At 48.3% G+C, this 21,012-nt stretch overlaps 6 protein-coding genes across 6 annotated transcripts; 5 read left to right on the top strand and 1 right to left on the bottom strand.

The window, feature by feature from the left end:
- Positions 1–56: 56 nt before the first annotated feature.
- Positions 57–500, top strand: NUU61_001447 (uncharacterized protein; the record flags this gene model as incomplete). Its single annotated transcript, XM_056652029.1, has 2 exons — positions 57–100; positions 182–500. 2 exons carry the CDS (start codon positions 57–59, stop codon positions 498–500), a joined length of 363 nt encoding a protein of 120 aa, XP_056515296.1.
- Positions 501–3,046: 2,546 nt separating this feature from the next.
- Positions 3,047–3,726, top strand: NUU61_001446 (uncharacterized protein; the record flags this gene model as incomplete). The annotated part of the gene is made up of 3 exons (XM_056652028.1): positions 3,047–3,378; positions 3,438–3,455; positions 3,528–3,726. 3 exons carry the CDS (start codon positions 3,047–3,049, stop codon positions 3,724–3,726), a joined length of 549 nt encoding a protein of 182 aa, XP_056515295.1.
- Positions 3,727–6,782: 3,056 nt separating this feature from the next.
- NUU61_001445 (uncharacterized protein) lies at positions 6,783–7,552 on the bottom strand (the record flags this gene model as incomplete). Its single annotated transcript, XM_056652027.1, has 2 exons — positions 6,783–7,316; positions 7,388–7,552. 2 exons carry the CDS (start codon positions 7,550–7,552, stop codon positions 6,783–6,785), a joined length of 699 nt encoding a protein of 232 aa, XP_056515294.1.
- A 4,966-nt stretch (positions 7,553–12,518) lies between these two features.
- NUU61_001444 (uncharacterized protein) lies at positions 12,519–12,946 on the top strand (the record flags this gene model as incomplete). Its single annotated transcript, XM_056652026.1, has 2 exons — positions 12,519–12,530; positions 12,578–12,946. 2 exons carry the CDS (start codon positions 12,519–12,521, stop codon positions 12,944–12,946), a joined length of 381 nt encoding a protein of 126 aa, XP_056515293.1.
- A 2,338-nt stretch (positions 12,947–15,284) lies between these two features.
- Positions 15,285–16,535, top strand: NUU61_001443 (PHD finger domain-containing protein; the record flags this gene model as incomplete). Its single annotated transcript, XM_056652025.1, has 4 exons — positions 15,285–16,039; positions 16,104–16,305; positions 16,346–16,415; positions 16,480–16,535. 4 exons carry the CDS (start codon positions 15,285–15,287, stop codon positions 16,533–16,535), a joined length of 1,083 nt encoding a protein of 360 aa, XP_056515292.1.
- A 625-nt stretch (positions 16,536–17,160) lies between these two features.
- NUU61_001442 (uncharacterized protein) lies at positions 17,161–18,073 on the top strand (the record flags this gene model as incomplete). The annotated part of the gene is made up of 3 exons (XM_056652024.1): positions 17,161–17,671; positions 17,712–17,810; positions 17,883–18,073. Coding segments are annotated over 3 exons (801 nt in total), but the record flags the coding sequence as incomplete, so codon positions are not given.
- Positions 18,074–21,012: the final 2,939 nt, after the last annotated feature.

Genomic DNA, 21,012 nt, shown 5'->3' with positions numbered 1-21,012 from the left:
AGAGACAAAGTGGCGGTCCAATCAAAGATCTCGCGGAGGAAATCGCTAATCTTTCGATGAGCTCCGACAGTGATAACAACTACATCAGCTTTTTTGATCAGTATTTCGATCAATCAATGACGTGGTAATCAGACTTGCAATCGGATCCACAGAAGGGAGATCTCTCTTCGGCCATATCTAGAGCAACAGAATTTCTGGTCTTTGCCGAATGGGCTTTCGGGCCAGACGGACTACTGGTACTGCAGGCTTTGGCGTTTGGAGACTTCTCCCTTGACGAGCGGTACCCAGGACAGCAGTTTCTAGTGCGGCGGAAAGACCTATTGGAGAATTGTAGTGGCGATGCATCGGAGCGGCTGTTCGACGATTTACCTAGTTGCTTACCATTTTGTCCAGTGAGCATGACCGATCCCTTAACTTGGGATGGGGTCTCCTTAGACGGGCCTCGACTTATCACCGCATGCCCAGGTGGTAGCTTAATTGAGTCCCCATATGAAATATAGTACTACATTTGTTATTTTGCGTGTCTAGACAATAACACTTTGACTTAATGTGGCGTGGATTGTCCAACGTTCTTACAAGCGCGTTTTTCTTTTTTCTGACTTTGTTCTTGTGCATTTATCGCTCTACTCCTGTCACGACATTGTTGAATTATTCCTTTAACAGCCCCTCTGACCACCCATTTATGTATGTCCCCATGTTGATGGCAACGAATTTAGGGCCTGTGGAATTTATGGAGCGTCTTGTGGGGAGTACTGGCTTATTCCGATGTTGGCTGAGTAGCAATACGTCTGGTGTTTTTGGAAGATCCAATGTATCTCCGAAACTATCAGCAGCGATGCCATAGTTTCCTGACATAGCCGGATGGGCACTACTAGTCCCGTCCAAGCTTTCCATGTCTACGTATATACTATGGCTTGGACAGAATTGCATCACCTAGTACGGAGCAAAAGCCCTTTACCCCTACTAGCATTATCATGCATTCTCATGAAACCCCCGTAGCAGATAGGATGCTGTAATTCGCAGTAGACAAATTAGTCCGAAAAAGGAAACTCGTGCTCTGAAACAATCGTAAGTTCCATTGTTGATAATTGCGAGGCGGCGGCGTTGTACGGGACCGTGCGGGAGACGAGAACAGCTCTGTTGCACATTTTAGTCTCCAAACAGCTTGAAGGCGGAAAATACTCAGGCATTGGAATAAGTAGATCTATGCCCATGAAAATATTATTCTAGTCTTATCTCAAGTTTGTCATAAACGTGTTCTCTAGTATCTATATATTTTAAAACATATTACTCCATGTACTCTTACGGAAGGGTGACTGTAGTGGTTTGAATGTGATTCCCAAGTCCCAACCAATTATCGTACGTACGAGATAATCTCTACTTTCCGATTCTTGCAAACGTGACATAGCGTATCTGGATTCCTATATCACATGTTTTGTTTCAGAGGCCTTTCTCTCCTAGTCTCCAGGGCGACCAGCGACTCTGTGGATTGCTCTCCAGAGTTGTTCCATCAATCGAGGCTGTTCTCGTCGCAATAATGGTGGATTGGGAAGCTCGTATACTGCGACACGTTCTTTCGTCAGCTTAGCATTGATTTCTTGTGTACTGCAGTACTTACTAGAGTACTCTCGTCGTGGAATCAACGAAATATCTTCACGTGCCATCACAGCCATCTCGCCGGCGTGTGAGAGAATAGACGGCAAGGACTGCTCCCATCGGCCATGCAGACCTTGCTCAGACGGTCTCGATTCATGCACTAGCTGCGAGAAGGCACGGCTCCTTGTGCGGGGAGCCCTCGATCGGAGAGGCAAAGAGCGGACAGGAAGTTCTTGCGAGTCTCGATGCCGGTGATGGCGTGCCCGGCGAGCGGGTGAGTGATGGTATCTATGTATTCCCCCGGGGAGGTCCCCGCGTGGCCTATTCAGTTGGTTGAGCTTGCTCCGCAGCGCTTCGGGGGTCCTTGGAAGCCCATAATGCCTGTAATATGCCTCAGACTTGGCTTTCCAGGACAGCATGCTATGCTCGGATAACCACCGTGGAAGATTTTCTTCCTCCCATTGAGACCAAGGAATATAGTCTGCTTTGGGCATTGTTTGAGAGAGGACTGTGAGAGTGGGGAATGGGGAATAACAAGTAAGTGTAGCCACAGACAGACGTTTGTCGAGGGCACGACTGGTGGGCGGATGGCTGTTATAATTTTATTTTATTTGGTGATGGTCTCCGTCCTGGACACCAAGAGCACCCCTGCAGACCAATGGTGGAATCAAAAATCCCTCGGCGAATCGTGCAAGGTGGATATCGTTTGCCCGGCTCTAGGCCCGTCCCGTGTTATCCGTCCCTGGAACGGTGAACCTTGCTAAACTGAGCCCCACCCCCAGGAAGACTCATCCCCAGTTGTGCAATTGCAGCCCTAAGCTGGTGGAATAGCAATGTAACCATCAAACTCTCTGACGGCCGTGGAAATATGAAACAAGGGCATGTCTCGCCTTCTTAAGCCGTTATGGTAATCAGGTAATCTCAACGGGTTGCTTTTTACCAGTAGGTGGTCAAGTAGGTGGTTAAGTTGCCGTGCCATACACAGGTCGAAAACAAATGCGTGGGTTTCAATGTACACGCCGCAGCTATCTCTTTGTGCTCAGGTCAAGATATCGCTTCATTCGGGGCGCGGGGTGGTTGAGACTGCCGAGGTTCATGAAGAGCTTTTTTTCTTAAGGCCGACCATATAGGAGGTCAGTAGGGGGGATATGGCGAAGCGAATCGACGGACCCACAGTATAGAAGCTCTGTGTCCATGTACTGTCGTTTTGCTTCAACAATCCTGGCCCCAGCAGCTCGTACAGTATCCAAACAAACGAAAGCTTCCTTATTCGCCAAAGGCGAATACCCTATGCCCGTAGTACCACTAGCGAAGCCCGTTCCTGTTACCATATTATACTTGAGTACGGCTCTTCGTCTCCGATTCAGATATAAATGTAAGCCAATCTCCCTTCGATCAGAACGGCTTCACTCCTTTTCTTCACCCCTACCTTTCTGGTCGCCCTAGAAGAATGGCCAATTCAAGGGATAACCAGTCCAGCAGTGAGCCAGTGAGTCTCCTCGGCGAACTGCAGCACATATTGATGGCATCACACTCGCCTAGCACGACAGGAGAGAGCTCCGCAGACTCTCCAGAGCTTTCGCAGGACGATGACCATCGGTCACATGCATCCGGTGATGATTCATGTGACGAGAATTATGTAGTGAAGATGGATGAAGACGACCAGGAGGAGCAGCAACCACGGGCGATAAAGACGGAAAGCGTTCTAGGCGAGCCGGACTCGTCCCGGCATCCTACGTTGAACACCCCAGGAGATCCGGTGGCATATACTTTGATTAGAGAGTATGTCTTTTCAGATCTCCATCGAGGATTTCAAGGTGTTCTTACTGACAAATTCCTAGCTTGGACGACCGAGTCCAGTGAGTATTATCCGGCTGGGCCCGCACTGAATTTGCCATCCTCGGTCATCATACTGACCTGGAACACTACAGCAACAACGAGGATCGACTAAGAAAGCAAGGTACTTTCAACGACGGTACCCACCAGTACATGAACACAATGTCGCAAAAGATCCGCGCACTGGAGACAAAGGTCGATCGCTTGCAGGAAATGGTAAATGAGCTATGGAAGGCCCGGAGCACGCTAACTGTGGAGAGGAAGACGCTACGCAGTAAGCGCTCGACGCAGTAGGAATACAAGTTGCTGTGAATACGTCAGCCAGCTCGCCGTTATGCGCTACGGTTGAGACCCAATAACAGGAGTGCCAGGCCACGACACATGGGACTGTACCATGACACTAAGAAACAAATGGATTAGATTGAGATGCAGCATAGCCATAGGAAGTTTGTGTCTCCCAGAAATCGTGTGTTCAGTACCCTCTCAGCTCAAGCAGATCTTCGCCTGGAAAATCCCCGGGCGATAGACACTCGGGAAAGCCCCTATCTCTCCACTGGGCACGAATTGGTGATCGGCGTCTGGCGCAGCGACCTACGCGCCCCGTCTGGTGGAGCTTTTTGCTGACCACCGTCCTTAGCGGCAAGGGGCAGGCTCAGGCACGATCCCATGACTCATGTTGAGATGATTCCACTATAAGGTGATCTATGTGGGTCAAATGAAAGGTCAACCATGGCGCGTTGGTCCAAGCACCCCCTGGCCCACAAATCCAGTCAGCAGCGCTAGTCTCCATTATTCTTTGTTCCTGCCGCCATACCGCCTGCGATCTCGCTCCGGTGACAGAGGATCAACTACGGAACCGGCCCGCAGAGTTGATCGGATGATGGCAAGAGAGTGTTGATCACCAGTACGTATTAGAAACCGGTGCGAGTAAGATACGGGAATTCTCCGCAAGCCAATGGATGGAGCTACTGGGCTCATAGCTTGTAATTCCAAATCCAAAGGAGTGACCTCTTAGTCGCAATGAGGTTTATTGGCGTTGATATCGCACTTTCGTTTCGTCCCATGCTTCCCCCAAGCAATCGATTTTCTCCTCTTTTGATTTCCAAACTCGTGTTCATCGCGGGTGGGTCATGGTTCTTCCGAAGTGGACCCTCATTAGTCCAGATCTCGAGTAGACAAGTGGTTTGACAATTGGCGAGGTCTCCAATGTCATAGGAATCGGAAAAGCATAGGGTTGGATTCCCATTGTTTACCCGCCAACCGCAGAACTGCTGATCTCTCACAAAGCTAGGCCTCACACGAGCGTGCGTGGAAATGGCGGCAAATATGCGATCTGCCCCGTGCTCGCTGGGGTACATACAGGAATGCAGCGGGGCTCATAGTTGGGCCTAGATCCCATCCAGGTAGAGCGTATCGATAATCCACCGATGTAGATGCAGATCGATACGGGAATATCGGTTTGCCAAGATTGAATCCCTGAGTGATCGGCCTCCCCGGCCAATAATGTGTGATATTGACCGATTTTTACAAAAGTTTCCAGTCAGAAAGCACACTATTGGCCTCAAGCGCGTTTCATAATGGTCCGAATTTCTCGGCTGCCAATAAGCTCCCAGCCTCGTCTTGGGGCAGCAGAGAATGGTTAGCGACCACTCACTCCTGAACATATCGCGCCACGACAGATCCACATAGGTCGGTGCTCCTAATCGGGGCCGTTATGGTATTACTGACAGGAAACTGTAGGCTTAGCCTAGGATGTAGATCTATGCGACTCATACATAGGTCTGGCCGTTAGAGCATCCTGGATCCGAATCTTGACAGGACCATTAAATTCGGGTGACTGTCAGCCCCTAACGCCATTCGGAACCGCAAATTGTCTGAGGACCACTCGAACCTGACCAACCTTTGGTCCTATCTCAGTTCCACCGCACAGTCCACGAGCTTACGAACCTCGAATCCCCGTATATCCTAGCAGAAATCACTGTTCCTTCACTGAACTATTGCCAACGAATAGCGATGACGGTTGAAATTCATTGTCCTGGCGGAAGTAAAGAGAACGTGGGAACCGGAAAACTCGCGGAGATGCGCACGGATCCTCGGCACGCGAGAAAGAACCCTCAAAGGGGCGGCCAGGGAGCGGATCTCATGGCCAGAAGACCATCACTCTCGGACAAGCCGCGTGATCCATGCCCCCATTATAGCCTGGTAATGTAAAATGGGCGTAGTAGTGTTACAGGTCACTAAATTGCCCCAGCACGAGCTAAAGAACCCCATAGTGCAGATCTACGCCCATCATAACAAAGCCGCTTAGAGAGCACGAACCCAATTAGTTATCAACCGTGGTATGTCAGCTAGGTCCACGCCATCAACTGATCGCTTTTACCAGCTTACAAAAGGCCTGGAAAGTTTACAGTGGGTTCTACTTACTCTCCGGTAGTACTACAGAAACTACAGAAACACAATGTGTCAAGGATAAATATCTTGGGAGTTGGCGCGGGCTGAACTTGGGAGAGGAATGATACCAGATTATTCTCCCAGAAACAAACCATTGGTCCTTTCGCAATAGCTGGGTTTTTTTTTTTTGGCTGCCAATGAAATTGCAGGCTCGTGTAGGCGGCGCAGGCTGTGTAGGTGCCACCTGCTTCACCCGGACGAGCCTTGGACTCCTAACCTAACGCCGATCTAACAGCGAACGCGGTCTATGATTTACCTTGACCTGAGTCCTTTGCCGCGGTCCTTAGTCGATTAGTGACAAAATCAGTCGATTCAGATATCTGCTGCCAGATCCGACTGGTTCTGGTAAGAGAAAGACAAGTCTTCTGTCATGGGAGCTAGGGGAAGCGAATTATACAAAAGTAATCCACAGGGGCGTATGAAGCTCGTCAAGCGTACGTATCGATCTAAAGCTTTTACAATTGTTGGTTGCGGGGGCTGGCACAAGGCGTACCTGGGCCTGGCCGTTGTTTCATGATGGAACCGGCACGAACCTGGTGTCAGTTCATTCCACGGTGCAGATCCACGAGTCACTCACCACGGATATGTCGGGCTTACTTCCGGGTACGCACTGCGATGGCAAATCTGGTCCCGCTTTACCATAAGAGGAACTCATATATGTCGACTGTGGAAGGTGCATAATTGGCTTACTAACTTCAGGTTTACTGCATATATCTTACCCACCAACAAGTGCTATATTTGCGCAGCCTATTCTCCCCGTTCGCAACCAGTCTCCCGTCTGGATATGGTTTAAAGTTGATTGTAGTCTTTAGGCTATCAAGGAACGCTGAAAAATATTACTCAATAGTTTATTGCCCGGTTACACCAATTCCTCTCGTCGGCTCCCCCTCCGGTATGGTTCAGGATATCGATGAGTATGTATTGAATTGTGCCAGCCCGTCTTGGGTCCCCGATAGATGATTTGCCGGGAGGGGGTGACTGTTCAACGCGGTGTACTGCCCTGCATTGTCTGACCAGGAAGCCTGAGCCATATCGGGGAATTGCAGTTGGGGGCCAATAGACGCATTTCTGTGTGCCTCCGTCCTGCTCCAAAGCTTATTCGTCAACGCCAGAGCCATGGCGTGAACCTCTAGCACAAACCGCTGCTCATCGACCTGCACCCTCTGGTGTTGGAAGTTTGTGGTGGCAAGTTCGAGTTCCTGCTTCACTTGTTGAATCTCCGACTTGAGTTGGCTGATCTCGTCAATGGCTTGTTGCTTCTCAGCAGAGAGCTGCGCCTTGTCCGCGTTGAGTTGTCGTATGGTATTTGAAGATCGCTGTCGCGCTTCAGTCAAGATATGGTCCGCTCTCCCAATGACCTCGTAGCATCTCTTATGGATCACTTTGGGATCTTCCTCATCGGAGCCCTTCTCTGAAATCTTCTTGGGCTCGGTCTAGCGGTCAGAGGTCAATAAGGGCATCCCTGCCACACATCTATAGCAACGGCATAGGTTCGTTCACATACCGGTGACCGTGGTGATTGTACGTCGGTGGTATACTGGGAGGCACCGGGAACGGCAGCCAGAGGCTGTGCAACGGGGAGGAAAGGTGGACTGCGGCCGGAAGTCCGTCTTGCGCGGTTAGAGGCGTGCGAAACTGCGTTTCGCGAAAATGATGCCGCTTTGGGCATATTGCGATCACGACTTGCAGAATGATTTGGGTGGTAAAGAAGAAGCTGGTTATCCGAGCGTAGGTCTGTCTGTGTGAGGTACAGGACAAGAAAAGACAAAGGCTTTAAATCCCTCGACAACATGGCGCTAATTTCAACAGTTGGATCGGCGAGGAGCATGAACGGCTCCATTTCTGATACTTGCAGTAGCCCTCAAGTATCCCTGCTAGGTCGAAAGACGGTCACTACCTGACGACCCACCTCCAGTGGAATCAATGGCGCTGTCAAAATCGAATTCAACGATAATGTGCAAAGAGTATATCAGTCCGTGTTTCAGCGGCTACGGTGAATATTGCTCGGCTGGTCGCTGGTCAAGTTGGCTATTGCGGTTAGAACGGTTTCGAGGAGTTGGTTTCCCACAAGAGGGCGGGGAGCTATTTGTCCAAGGCATTTGGTCTCCTAGAGCTGGGTAGAGCTTGTGGCAGGGACGTTTTCCATCTATTGTCTTCTGCGGGAAGACCAGAGTGTTTTATCTTGGCTCATCCTTGAAAAACAATCTCACCGGAGGCTACTGGACTAGCCAAGTGCCAGAGGAAGAGTTCTTTCCGTGACAGCGAACCGTCCACCAATTTGCGAACCCTTCTTCCCTAATTGGAGTGGTTCGTGATTTCTCCCCTTCCCCAACCCAGCCTTTCCTGCTTAGCTGAGGAAGCATACTAGCAGGGCCACGGACAGACTTTGGCATCGGATCTATCTCTGGTGTTCCATCATCCCTGGTCCGAAAATTTGTCAGCCGTCTGCCTCCCTTCGTAATGTCCTTTGTGCGCACCCATCAACAGCCGAGCCGAGGGCAATGATGCAAAGCTGGGATGCGCGATTTTTTACAACAGTTTTAGTAGATAACCAACCATCGCCACGCTATTTGCTCTAAACTTGTCGATGCCGCCGCTTTTGCCTCCGCTCGCACCCCTCGCTTTATTTTCCAGGGAGCCCTCACTTTCCTGAGGCTGCATCAATGGAAGTGTCATGCAAAAGGCCACATTTCCACGAGTTCACTCACCAATCCCGGGCTCTCCTAACTCATACTGCGGTCTTGCCCGTCCCTACGCCGTGCTAGTCTGCCGTCCAGAGATGGACGAGATCATGGAGAGATTTGATCTACATTGAGATGGACCTATTACTAGCTGTAAATGTGGGACACAAATGTCTGGACTGCTCCACCGACGTTGCCTCGCCTTTATCGATGATCACAACCCGTTTGTACAAAGTGCCCCGTTGCCCCACCTGCAGCAGGAGCTCTGGTCGTGGTTCCGTGTCCCGCACTTTGACAATCCTCAATCTAGGCATTTCCCATGGTGTAAGATCGCGACCTAGTCGAAACCAACACAAGTTGGCCAGCGGTCGCTGAGGCCATCTGACATGTTCCCAAAGAGCGTTGATTGATACGCTCGTCCGACCAGAAGAATTGCGCTCGCGCTTCCATCCAGCTAGGCTTCGGCAGTGAATATACCCCGTAAGTAGCCCGACTCAGCTTTTTTGCTCGCTCTTTGGCGTGACATGCGGTTCTTACCCAGTCTGACCATTCCTCTGCTAGCAGGCCGAGATAACGAACATGGCCAGACTTCCAAATCGGAAATCCTCAAAATCTGGTGGTGGGTCTACCTATACCACGGAAAATCAGCGAGCCAGCCGCGGTCAATCCGAAATCCAATAGCACACATGCAGCAAGATCGGGCTCAGCGACGGACAAATGCGGAGAACATGCGCCTAAGCCGTGAGATAGAGCATCTCACGATGGAAAATCAGCGGCTGAAGCAGCAACTCCAGGAATGGCTTCATTGAAAAAATTCCGGCAGGAAATGCTCGTTTTTCTGCGAGAGGTTGGCAGTGATGCTACCATCCTAACGCAAATGATCTGGAACAAGATTCAGGAGAATAGAATATCTAGAACCTCACAATAACACCGTCGTGAACGAAGAAGCTGGCTGATGGTCCAACAAACGGAGGGGTGTGTTAATCTCCTTGCGTGGGTCGCAGACCTTCTCCGTCTCCCGGCGTTCTCGTGACTTGGAAAGAAGGTTCCTTGGTCGCAAAGAGAACCACCTGAACTAGTGAGGGGGTTACGCTCTGGGACTCTACTTATCTGTAGAGAAAAGCTATTCTACAGTATCACCACACGTGCATTTCTGGTGGGAGATATGAACTGGATGCTTTATCCGATGGCAATAGTAAGAATCTTTGAAAGCATGTCTAAAATCTCCAGGCCTTTACTTACATGCAGCATCTTACCGGCCACGCTCTTAGTTTCTGCTGCATTAATGGTGCTATGGTCAAAAATAAAGAGGCAGTAAACGTGAAGCCTGGAAGGCTGGAGTAAATTGTCTTTGTGCACTGTATGGAGCGTGAACACCGATTACGACTTACTCTGGTCCGTTAACTAGATCCGGTTCACCTTCTTATTCTTAACCCAGAGTGGCATATGGGACTTACCCTTTCCCAGCAGAGGCCATCACATGTCATTTGAAGCCTTCCCTGCATTAGTGGGACCTCACTCCCTGTTGTCGCTACCTCGCCTTCGGTCAAGTCGAGCCTCTATGGAAGATCAAGAAATGGTTTATTAACTCTTGGCCGCTGAAAAACCGACTGGGTGTGATTACATCTGTGTGTTTATGGGTGGGGTTTCTGAAAGACCTGACTTCCTGTGTACAGCTCATGGTTGCGGCTCGTGATGACCAAGCCTGTTGGCGTCTTACACGGGATAATCCACGGGGCTCCACTCCTCTCGGCCCATGTAAGCCAAAACACTTAATAAATCCTAAGCATGCATGATATCGGTGGGACAATGGTTGGTGCGCCATTTTCGAATATAATGGCGGATATCAAAAATACGAGGCTTGGAGTTTTAGCGCAAGTGGTCTTACCGATGACGTAGTTGGGGATATAAAGGCCTACTCCCCGCCAACTCTGCAAGGCCAGGTTCAGGCTTTCTTTCCTCCGCAACGGTGCTGTACACACCCTGCGACATGGCTTCTCCATTGCCTCATGTGGCGGGTTTCTTCGCTCCATATCTTAATGCGTCGTACCTCCAGCGAATGACAGGCACCTCTTCGTGGTCCTGGAGATTAGTACTCTGGAAACCTTCCAAGGAAGCTAAGATCTGCCCCTAGACTTTCTATTTTCTCCCGTTACGTTAAACCAATGTTTTCACGGCCAACCATCAAAGTATGTTGCAAAATGATATTTTGGAATTGGTTTCTCTTAGTGGTTCAGACTATTCAGTCAATAGTATACCGATAGGATCTGCATTAAATCCTAAGAGCCCAGCAGTTCTTTCTGTTACCGCGTATCTCATCCGGCCTACTTCTTTCCCAACTATTTCGCCACGTACTCATTTTCAGCGTGAATTTATAGGCACGGATCCCATTCACCCTATTTAACTGTCTATCCTTGGTATCTCTGACCTATGGGTAAGATTATAGGAGCCCCAGTTGTAAAACGTGCAACCCACTGAAACTTTATTGAGTATGCTGAGTGTTTTGGGCATCCGGAAGAGAGCTGAGTTTTCTCAATCATCGTGTGTCACGCAAAGGCCATACTTAGCTGTAAATCTGTAAATTGTTCAAAAATAGCCCTGCCGATGACTAATCTGTTTTTACACGAAATAAACGGACGAGGCGTTGAACAAAAGAACAGGTGTTGAAATAGGGCTTTGTCCTTTTACACGAACCGCAACAGATTGCTACTATAGGTAAAGTTGGTGAAGACTTCTCACATCGTCGAATCCCCGGATATGTTCTTGGGGTTTGGAAAACTGGCTTGACCAACCTGGATAGATCATGGTTCCAGGGAAGTTCGATATCATCCGTTCAGGTTCGGCCATCCCTCACTGGAATTCTTCTTCAGGGGCGAACATAGGCTGTCGTATGGCTTGGAATTTTACCACCCATACCTTGAACGATATTATAGTACACACCGAGCCCCCTGGGTTGAGACTGACATTTCCGATTTCTTCGTTATGCTTGGCGTATCGAGGTTACTGCTTAACTTATCAGCCTAATAAAACTATTAGCTCTAAGCAAAAGAAATGACGGTAGCCTGCTCACATCAGTCCGGTCATGAGGGATAGTGGAGTGAAAACCCCGTAGTTGCCCATCGCGGGAACGGCGGACGATGGTGATTTTAACGAATTTTAGCCCCGTCCAGCGTACGAACCTAAGAAGGATACAGGGCATAATCGCTGGGGATTTGGGTCGGGGGGTTAATAAATTAATAGCGATGGACTTGGAGACCAACAGGCAGAACGATAGCGTCCACGAAGCCGGATTTATGGGAACGAGTGATGGCCGATGGCTTTAAGTGAACCGACAATTATCCTCAGGTCCTCGTCAAATGAAGACATAAACCGTGTTTGAGGTAGATTTAATGGCAGATCCAATGGGGTGACCCAAATGGATTGCTGCTTTCCTCACCTTGCCTCGAAGTACAGTGGCAGTAGATGTGACAATAAGCAATAAGTTGATGTCGGTTCACTTTTCCGACAAACATACACGGTCATGAAGTCTAGGGTAGGTGTGATTCTTCATAGAGTAAACCTCATTTGTGGTATTCATGATTGACACCATATTATAAGCGCGAGTGGAGTTGGTGCTCGAATATTGATCATATCGCATGCAGGAGACCGTGGAGAAAAGAGCCTCCCATTTTCGCAGGACCACAATCGAGAACACATGGCCTCGATCCCTGATTAATGATGTCACCCGCAGGAACCTACGGTTTCAATTATCTGTAGAGGGCTGCCCCTTTGATGTTTTCGAAATAATGAAATAGCACTATAAGAGAGCCACTCTTCCGCTTGCCAGAAGGTACAGAGAGGCTTGTGAACTTCATTCCCCACTGCTTGTCTCAATATCTTTGGGGCGGCCTTCTGACCGTGTCTACCTTGCCAAATTCACCATATTATCCCGGTGTTTCCCCATTTTTCCTAAGTATGGACGCTTTGGTAGGTGTCTAGCGCCCCTGGAAATCTTATTCTAATGCAAGTCGCAGGAAATCCTCCGTACCATTGTCGCACTCAATACGCGCGCACTCCTGGCGGAACGCTCTCGGGGAAGACTCGACCACGAGCTGGCCACCACCCGCGAGGCCCTGAAACAAACCACCGATGACCTACAGGAGACTGTCCGCTTGGCTGACCTCCTCTATCAAGTCAGCCAGAGAATGGGAGCCGTGACGGACTATCTGCTAAAAGAGCGCAGTATCAAAGATGGCAGCCAAGACCCTGAGTCGTTTGAATTGATGCTCAATAAGGTGGTGAAGCAACTTGAAGCAGAGGAGTCAAAGAATGGTGAGGGGAAATCCGATGAAGGCGCTGGTCCTCACGCCGAGGCCGCGGGGACTGCGGAGCTGGATGATTGAAAATATCAGGAGGGGACATAACATTGTATCTCGATGAAAGCGAAGCCTACAACTGTTTAACTCGGTGAGCATCGTCTAACTTGTGAGGCTTGGAATGGCGTAACAATCACCTGTCAAAAACCTATTCAATATGAAAATATTGCGGATACGCCTAAGACCACCTCGTGGGTATCAACACTGCACAGTAATCCACAGCAGAGAGAATGTCAATTCACCCAGACACAAAAGTACAAAAGTTCCCCAGTTGCATTGCAAACCCAAGCCATAGGGAATGAGTTCCTCACCCGGAAATACCGCCATGGGTGATCACCACTCGGATTGGATGATGGTTTCCTGGGCACTCCACGACCCACCCCTAATAGTCATGCTAGTGATCTGACCAGCTTGAAAGTAAACCCTCCCAAAATTCAGAGCTTAGGTCAACACTTGTGATTTAATTTTGCCGGAGTTCTTGGTGTTCCACGAGGTTGGTTGACAACCGACTCCGGGAGACTACCAAAATTTATCTAGCCTTGTAGCAATCTGTGGCGGGAATCTAATGAGTGGGCAATGGTCAACACAGTGGCTATTTCTACAGCAACGGGGGCTAATTTTGCACTGAGTATTGATTTCAACAGGGCCCTCACTTTGGAGCATTTCCCCATTGCCCATAGTATGATTGCGTCATTGAAGAGTTGTCGGTCGAGGGCAGGCTGCGGTATTTTCTTCCAGTCTCCGTGGCATAAATAGTCGACTATTTCTGTACCATGGCCCCGGTCGATGCTCCTTCACTTCAATTGCTTCTAAATCAGTTGCTTTTGCCCGGTTTCAGGTCCGTTATTTCGCAACATGAGGCGTGGAATGTGCTTTCGTCGGGCACAGAGTCTTACGCGCAAGCTGCGTCTTGTTGTAGAAAGCCACCGACCATGTTCCACCAGATCCGCACAGCGCACCAGTCATGGCAGTGTGAATGGCTCTCTTTCCCTGGATCCTGCATTCGAAATGGAACGTGGGCGACGATCTGGTGCTCCATCACCGGACACAATGTCCGTCGACCAATCCGGGGGCACAGAAGAAGACTATGGGAGAAAATGCAAACAAGTTCGTTTCACCACAGCACCATGGTCCAAGGGGTAGCTCTTCTAACCATTATATCATACAAAGTGATCAGGTACTGAAGACATCAGGCCGTTCCGCGAGCCATAGGTAACGAGGAGCATTTCGACTTTCGACTTCTTTTGCAGCTGGAGAATATTGGTACAGAAATATAAAGGGGAATGTCAGTGAAATTGTGAATATTTCAGTCACTTGGAGGGAGGTTTGGTAGCTGGACAGGTCATTCTACCTTAAAGAACAAATATGATGCACGGAACATTTATGCTAGTGCGTCAGACATCTTTGGACGCAGCACATAGCCAGTAATCCATGAGACTGCATCACCTCCGCAAGTGTCAAGTTCTATCTTTCAAGTTAATTGCGGAGCATTGCGTGTGCGAGTATTTCGAGGCTTATTACATATCGGGTCTGTGGATGTCGTGGATGGAATGCGATATGCTGGTCGGCCAGTAATGTAGAGGAAGCAATTGGCTGGCGTTGTCGCTTGAAGGTTTTGAATGTATCGTAGCAAGACTTTTCTTCCCCTCGTCAATCCATTTTCGAGCAATCTTAGCTCGACTTTTCGGGCACCTGCACTCGTCACACAACATGAACTTGGCCACCATTTCCAGGTTGTGCTGTAACGTGAAGTTGGCCGTGGGCTGGCCCAATTGCTCCAATTGAATGGCAGCACAGATTCGAGTTTGTAAAGGGATAGATTTGCCGCAAGTAACTCCAATACACTTTATTATATGTGTCGGATCGCCAATAATTCGGCCAAAATGTGGTCGCAGATACTCAAGGCTAAAATCCATCTTGGTCTCTTGGTGTGGTGGAAGGGGTGGTATTGGGAGACAATTTTGAAGGAGGATAGAGAAGTAGCAGTGAAAAATCGTCGTACTATATAGGGCCAGTCGACGATTCGTAGCCCACACTTGAACCTGGAGGATCACGCTCTACCTCCTAGGATCCACAATCTTTGCTCCTAGAAGATCCTACTTCCATATTGGGACCATTGCTCCTAGGATATTACACATTGACCAGATCATGGCCAGAAGAGAAGGATCCCAGTTAGAATCAGTAATACGCGATAGGATTCATAGGACAGGGTTCTACGTCATCGGCATTCAGCCAAATTCAGCAGAACACACGCCTCAGGGAGAACTATAAATGAAGCCTGCGTCTACACAAAATTATCGATACTCTCTTTGGCTTTGGTATATGGTTTCCTGATTACCTTAAATACTTGCAGTTTTACTTCAAAATGCCCCAATGGCAATGGGAACACGTACGTTCTCGAGAGGATGTGACTTGTTCCGGGGTAACCAAGCACGGATCGCCGTGCAAACTTCGTGTGTGCCAAGCAAACATCAAGGAAGCTTACCACAAGCTGAACTGTCTTGCACAACATACATTCGATCTCTCAAGCCTACAGACAAGGCTCCGCGAAATCATCCCTCTCCTGCTTTGCAAGAGGTGGCACCAAGACCAAGCCGACGACGTCAGTCGAGCGTGGTACGCAGCCACTTGCACGGAAGAGTCACGAGCCCTTTTTCGAGGTCCGTCTATCTCTGTGGAAAGGGACGTTCGTGACTCGCGAGATGGCGGTATCGTTCACCAGCACGCAACGGCCCCCACCTTAGCGGGAGATAGAGGATCCCAAGATATCGATGTGCTTCCGCCTTATGACCAACTATGGCCACTGTCATACCAGGACGCCGGTCGAGTAATATCAGGCAACGACCTTCGAGAGAAACAGGTGCCTTGGGAGATCACACCCACTCATCCAGCCATCTTGGCGGTCGACAACACTAGCGGTGGATCGCACTCTGTCCGAATTCGCAGCTGTAGCGATAGACCTAACCTTGAGGATGTGGAGTGCCGTATCTGCTTAGGTGGAGATCGGGATGAGTCTGTGGTTCTACAGTGCGAAGTTTGCACCAATGTCGTCCACTTGGGATGTATGGAGGACTGGCTCACCAACCGGTCATCGGTGAACCGCTTCTCCTGCCCAATATGGTAAGCATTCTTATCCCACTTTCCTTTCCATGTATTGTAGGATTAAAAGCTAACTAGGAACTAGTCGGGGCCAGCAAACGTTTGACGCCTTCCATTGCTCATCGGCAGTGGATTACACAGACACGAACGTGGGTAACTTTCGAGATTCAGCTTTGAGTGAACACGGTTCAGGCCGTACCTCACCCTCCGAGGAAACTCCCCGCTTCGTGAGGTCTTCCAGAGGCTCCTTTGTGGACCTTTCTACCCAGGCCTCTCACTCTGCGATAGTAAGATCGCAGACTGCTGCCCACCGAATTGGCTCCTCAGACTCGTCTTCCCAACGACCCAGTCTGCGTCGGTCAACCCGACGAACACGACAACCGGATTGGTTTCGGCAGTGAGCGGTCTAATTGGAATCATTTTAACATTTGATTAAGGGAACTTATTGCTCGTTTAACTAGGTGGATTTCAATACCGCGACAGGAATAGCGTGCAGGTTAGCAGACTTGAAGACTAGCAGTGGCTCAATGGATCTTTCATTTACACGATTGTGGAATTCGGTGGATAACATTTCAATATGTTCACCAACCTGTTTATATTGGTCCGAGAAGGGCCTGTGTAGCCATTGGAGTACACCGATAGCTGTGAAGTAGACTTTTATTATAAAAAGCAACTTTTCAGCATAGTTTAACTATCTTCACTTCTACCTAGCCTTGTTGCTAAAATGGCGTATTCTGGTTAATGCTGCTCGATCCATCTTCGAAGATACATCTGTTTTATAAACACTCCTAACCGCAAATTTTAATTTACCCGTTTATCTTAGTTCCACCGTCTCTTTGCCGACGTTTGAATGCTAGAAGTAGGCACGGAAAGGGCATCGAGCGGTCACCTGCCATTGAGGGGCAGATTTCCGGGTGATTGGGAACAGATCAGCAGCAATCTTATGATGGCATGTAATTCAGTGACGCTAGCCCAGATAAAGTATCGCGTAAGATAGCTGCATTCGGAAGTCGCTGGGGGTTAAATCTAAAGTATAATGCAGTCAATAATCGAAAGATATCCGCGCAGTTTTCGTAGACCCGGTGCACCATGGATTCTAATATGCCACTGCCAAATCGCCCGCCGACCGTGTTCTTTACCAGGAAGCTGGGAGGGCCCTTCCCGGGGTTGCATCCGATCCACCACCGTCTCATGACTCCCGAGCTCAAGCACCCACCATTCCATCCGGAAGAGCCGCTCCTCCTCCGAATCGGACGGAAAACCGACACCAGCAACCAAAGATTCGACAAGTGGCAGGGAATCCATGGCTCACGTACGAGGGGGTCATGGAGATTTATCAGGGGCGATCCGTCGTCCTCGCGCGCCATCGCAGCAATAAGGGGGAGCTCGTCAATATTCAATGGCTTGAGCAGACTTCGGCGAGCAAGACCGTGGCTGATACCATAAATCACCTCTCTCATCACAGCTTCCCCCGTCTACTGGAATGTTACCAACAGGGAGACCATGCGTTCTTAGTATGGGAGCCAGTAGAACTCTCAGTGAGTCAGATATTGGCGTCCCGATGCTCGATCACGCAGAGTGAACTGGTCGCGATCATCTCAGCGGTAAGGACTGATTTTTTATACGCTTTGAACCGTCGAGAGGCAAACAGCCGTCAGCCGTTCGAGGATAAGCCGGAGCTAATGTCATGTAGGTGCTGGGGGGATCCGACATTTACGCGATCGCGGAAGGGCGCTAGCCACCCTGGACGCTGACAAAATCCTGCTCACGGACTCGGGTGAGGTAAAAATCGGTACGTCGCACAGCGGAAACGCTGGCTGGACCATTCCGTTGCTGTAGATACTTACGCCGGACCATCTTCCAGCGGGGGTGGAGCATTGTCAAATCAGCGCATCGGAGATGGACGCCGCGACCCTGAAGCTAGTCGCATTGGCCGAGATTGTCCGAAGGCTGATGAAGAAGAATGGCCCTCGTTTTGCATGGGGCGCGGAAGCCGAGAGCCTGCCGCAGCGGTTAACGACACTGACAGCCGACTCGATAGACGAGTTTTTACGGGTGCGTTCTTCCCGTGACACTTCTTCGGGACTCCCTGCTGACCAATCAGGACGGGATCTTTACTAACGTAATCCACAAGCGAGCGGCGCACACAAGCGAGTGGCGCACCACACGAAAATCGCGCCATCTTCGCGAACCTATCGATTTCAACCACCTACCATGCCACCAATTCGCTCTCAAAATGCCAGAAAATCTATCGAGCAAGAGGGTAGGGACTTGCTAGCTATCGAGGTTATTCAGAAGCAAGAAATTCCTTCGACTCGCGAAGCAGCACGTCGATTTAATGTGCCTGAGACTACCTTACGTCGCCGCCTCGCAGGTCAACTAAATCGATGCGATACGCGCGCCAACTGCCAGAAATTGACCCAAATTGAAGAAAAATCGATTCTTCAATGGATTCTCTCTATGGATCGACGTGGAGCAGCTCTTCGACCAGCAGCTGTACGAGAAATGGCTAATATTCTATTGGCTATGCGTGGATCTACCCCCATTCAATCTATCGGCCAAAATTGGGTCTATAATTTTATCAAACGTCACGATGAAATAAAGACTCGCTTCTCTCGTCGATACGATTATCAGCGCGCCAAAAATGAAGACCCAAAAGTCATATATAAATGGTTTGACTGCGTCCAAAAAACAATTGAAGGGAACGGCATTCTATACGATGATATCTACAACTTTGATGAGACTGGTTTTGCGATGGGCCTTACCTCGACTGCTAAAGTGATTACTCGATCTGAATACTACGGTCGGCGATCGCTATTACAACCTGGGAATCGCGGATGGGTTACAGCTATCGAGTCAATTAATGCATCTGGGTGGGCGCTGCCACCATGTATTATCTTCAAAGGCAAGGTCTATATCGAAGGCTGGTTTGACGATTTACCTCCCGATTGGCGTATCGAAGTTAGCCAAAATGGCTGGACTACAGACGAAATTAGCCTTCGCTGGCTAAAAAATAGCTTTATCCCAGCTACAACTAGTCGAACGAAAGGCAAATATCGGCTTCTTATTCTTGACGGCCATAGCAGCCATTTAACTCCTCAATTCGACCAAATATACAGCGATACCAATATTATTCCAATTTGCATGCCTGCGCATTCATCGCATATTTTACAGCCTCTTGATATTGGCTGTTTTGCGCCTTTAAAAAAGGCATACGGCAGCTTAGTTGAGAAGCAAATGCGGATATAAGTTACTTGTGAAATTTTGGATCATTATTAGGTCTATGTTTAATTATACAAATAGTAACAGGTGTTACATTAGCTATGCACTATACACCTAGTGTATTAGAAGCATTTAATTCTGTAGAGCATATTATGAGAGATGTTAATAATGGTTGATTAGTACGTTATTTACACTCTAATACAGCTTCAGCCTTTTTCTTTTTAGTGTACAGTGACGCAGCAAAAGTTTCGACAACACCCCCAGCCCCACCCCTTGATTATATAATATTCTGCCGGTCAAAAACCTCCATGAATTTGCTTCTATATAGCTAGTAGGGCGTGTACTAGCCTTGAGCCTCGATAATAGCCTCTACACGATAGGGCATTGTTTCTGATAGATGCTGTAGATGCCTTAATTCTAGTTAGTCCTATGCCTGCTGCGTAGGTAGTATGTGTTGGGGCGTTATTATGCTGAAAAATGCTACCCTCGTTCGCTATTAAAATAGGCAAGATTCGGCGATATAACTCCTCGATAACAAAGCGATTTATACCGCTTCGTTTATATCTCGGATCTCCGAAGAGAGGAATTAATCCAGTACGCCGCTTAGAGCCTAAAAACGAAGCCCAAAATATCTACTTCACTTGCTTCCCGCGTTAAGGCAATCCTTGATATTGTCTAGCTTTTGGCTAATCTTTCGGGCGTACAAAAGTCTATTCTTAGCGAATACCAATCCTACGCTCGACTGTGTATTTATTAGACTAAAAAACGCGAGCCTAATCTTTAGATATAAAGTAGCGATATCTCTAAGCCTATCGAAGTCGTTTTAGGGCGTTTTCTTTAGTTAAATACGGCCTCCACGAGTAACGCTACTTCTATATATTCTTAGTATTTAATAGTCGACGGATCGAGTTATATTTAATCTAAAAATCTATTAGTAAACTTTTATTATAGTAGCTAAAAAGACTTAACTTTATACGACACTTCAGCAAGTATATCCTCCCGAGTAATCTTCGGATTTTCGTCGATAGTATTCAATAAACGCTCTCGATTAGCTTCGTCTAGCTTTCTCGGGCGCCTAGAGCGTTGTTTTGTAACACTACCGAGTCGTTTACGGTCCTTTTTAATCGTATATCGAATACCAGAGATAGAAACCCACGGATATCGCTTCTATATTCGCCTATAGCCCTATCTAGCGGCGCTATAAAGCTCGCAAATACGTTCACGTAGTGCCGGGGTAAGCTCAGAGCGTGGAGCCATCTATAGATATAAAAAAAGAGTAACTTTAGGGCGATATAGAGGGGTAAATCGCGTAAAACTAGAAGATATAGTAGGCCTACAAGCGCGTCGTGTAGTAGGCGGTGAGGGCGGTGAAGGTGACCCACTATAGGGGTGTTGTCGAAACTTTTGCTGTGTCACTGTACTTACACATAGGTAGAGGTTTATACTATGGATCTTACAAATCACCTAGAACTTTGACATGAGCTATAGGTACAGTAATACTTTTTTTTAATAATTTATTATATTTGTTTTCTAATTTAATTAAATAATTAAGTTTTTGTCTATTATATACATATAATGTTATATTTACTTTATCATTAGTATGTTTAAATTCTCCATCACTAACTGTATATATTATATATATGCTGAAATTTTAAATAAAAATCCTATAGATATTAATAATAAGCAATAAGGTGTTACGGAACTAGCCGCAGCCAGGTGCTGGGAAGACTACGACCAACCAAGTCATGAGATGAAGACAACTGACAGGGGTC

Source organism: Penicillium alfredii (assembly GCF_028826965.1).
Source record: "Penicillium alfredii strain IBT 34128 chromosome Unknown utg000002l_segment0_segment0, whole genome shotgun sequence".
NCBI classification, from domain to species: Eukaryota; Fungi; Ascomycota; class Eurotiomycetes; order Eurotiales; family Aspergillaceae; genus Penicillium; species Penicillium alfredii.
The sequence above is the reverse complement of the archived record's forward strand: the minus strand, read 5'-3'. Positions and strand labels throughout refer to the sequence as shown.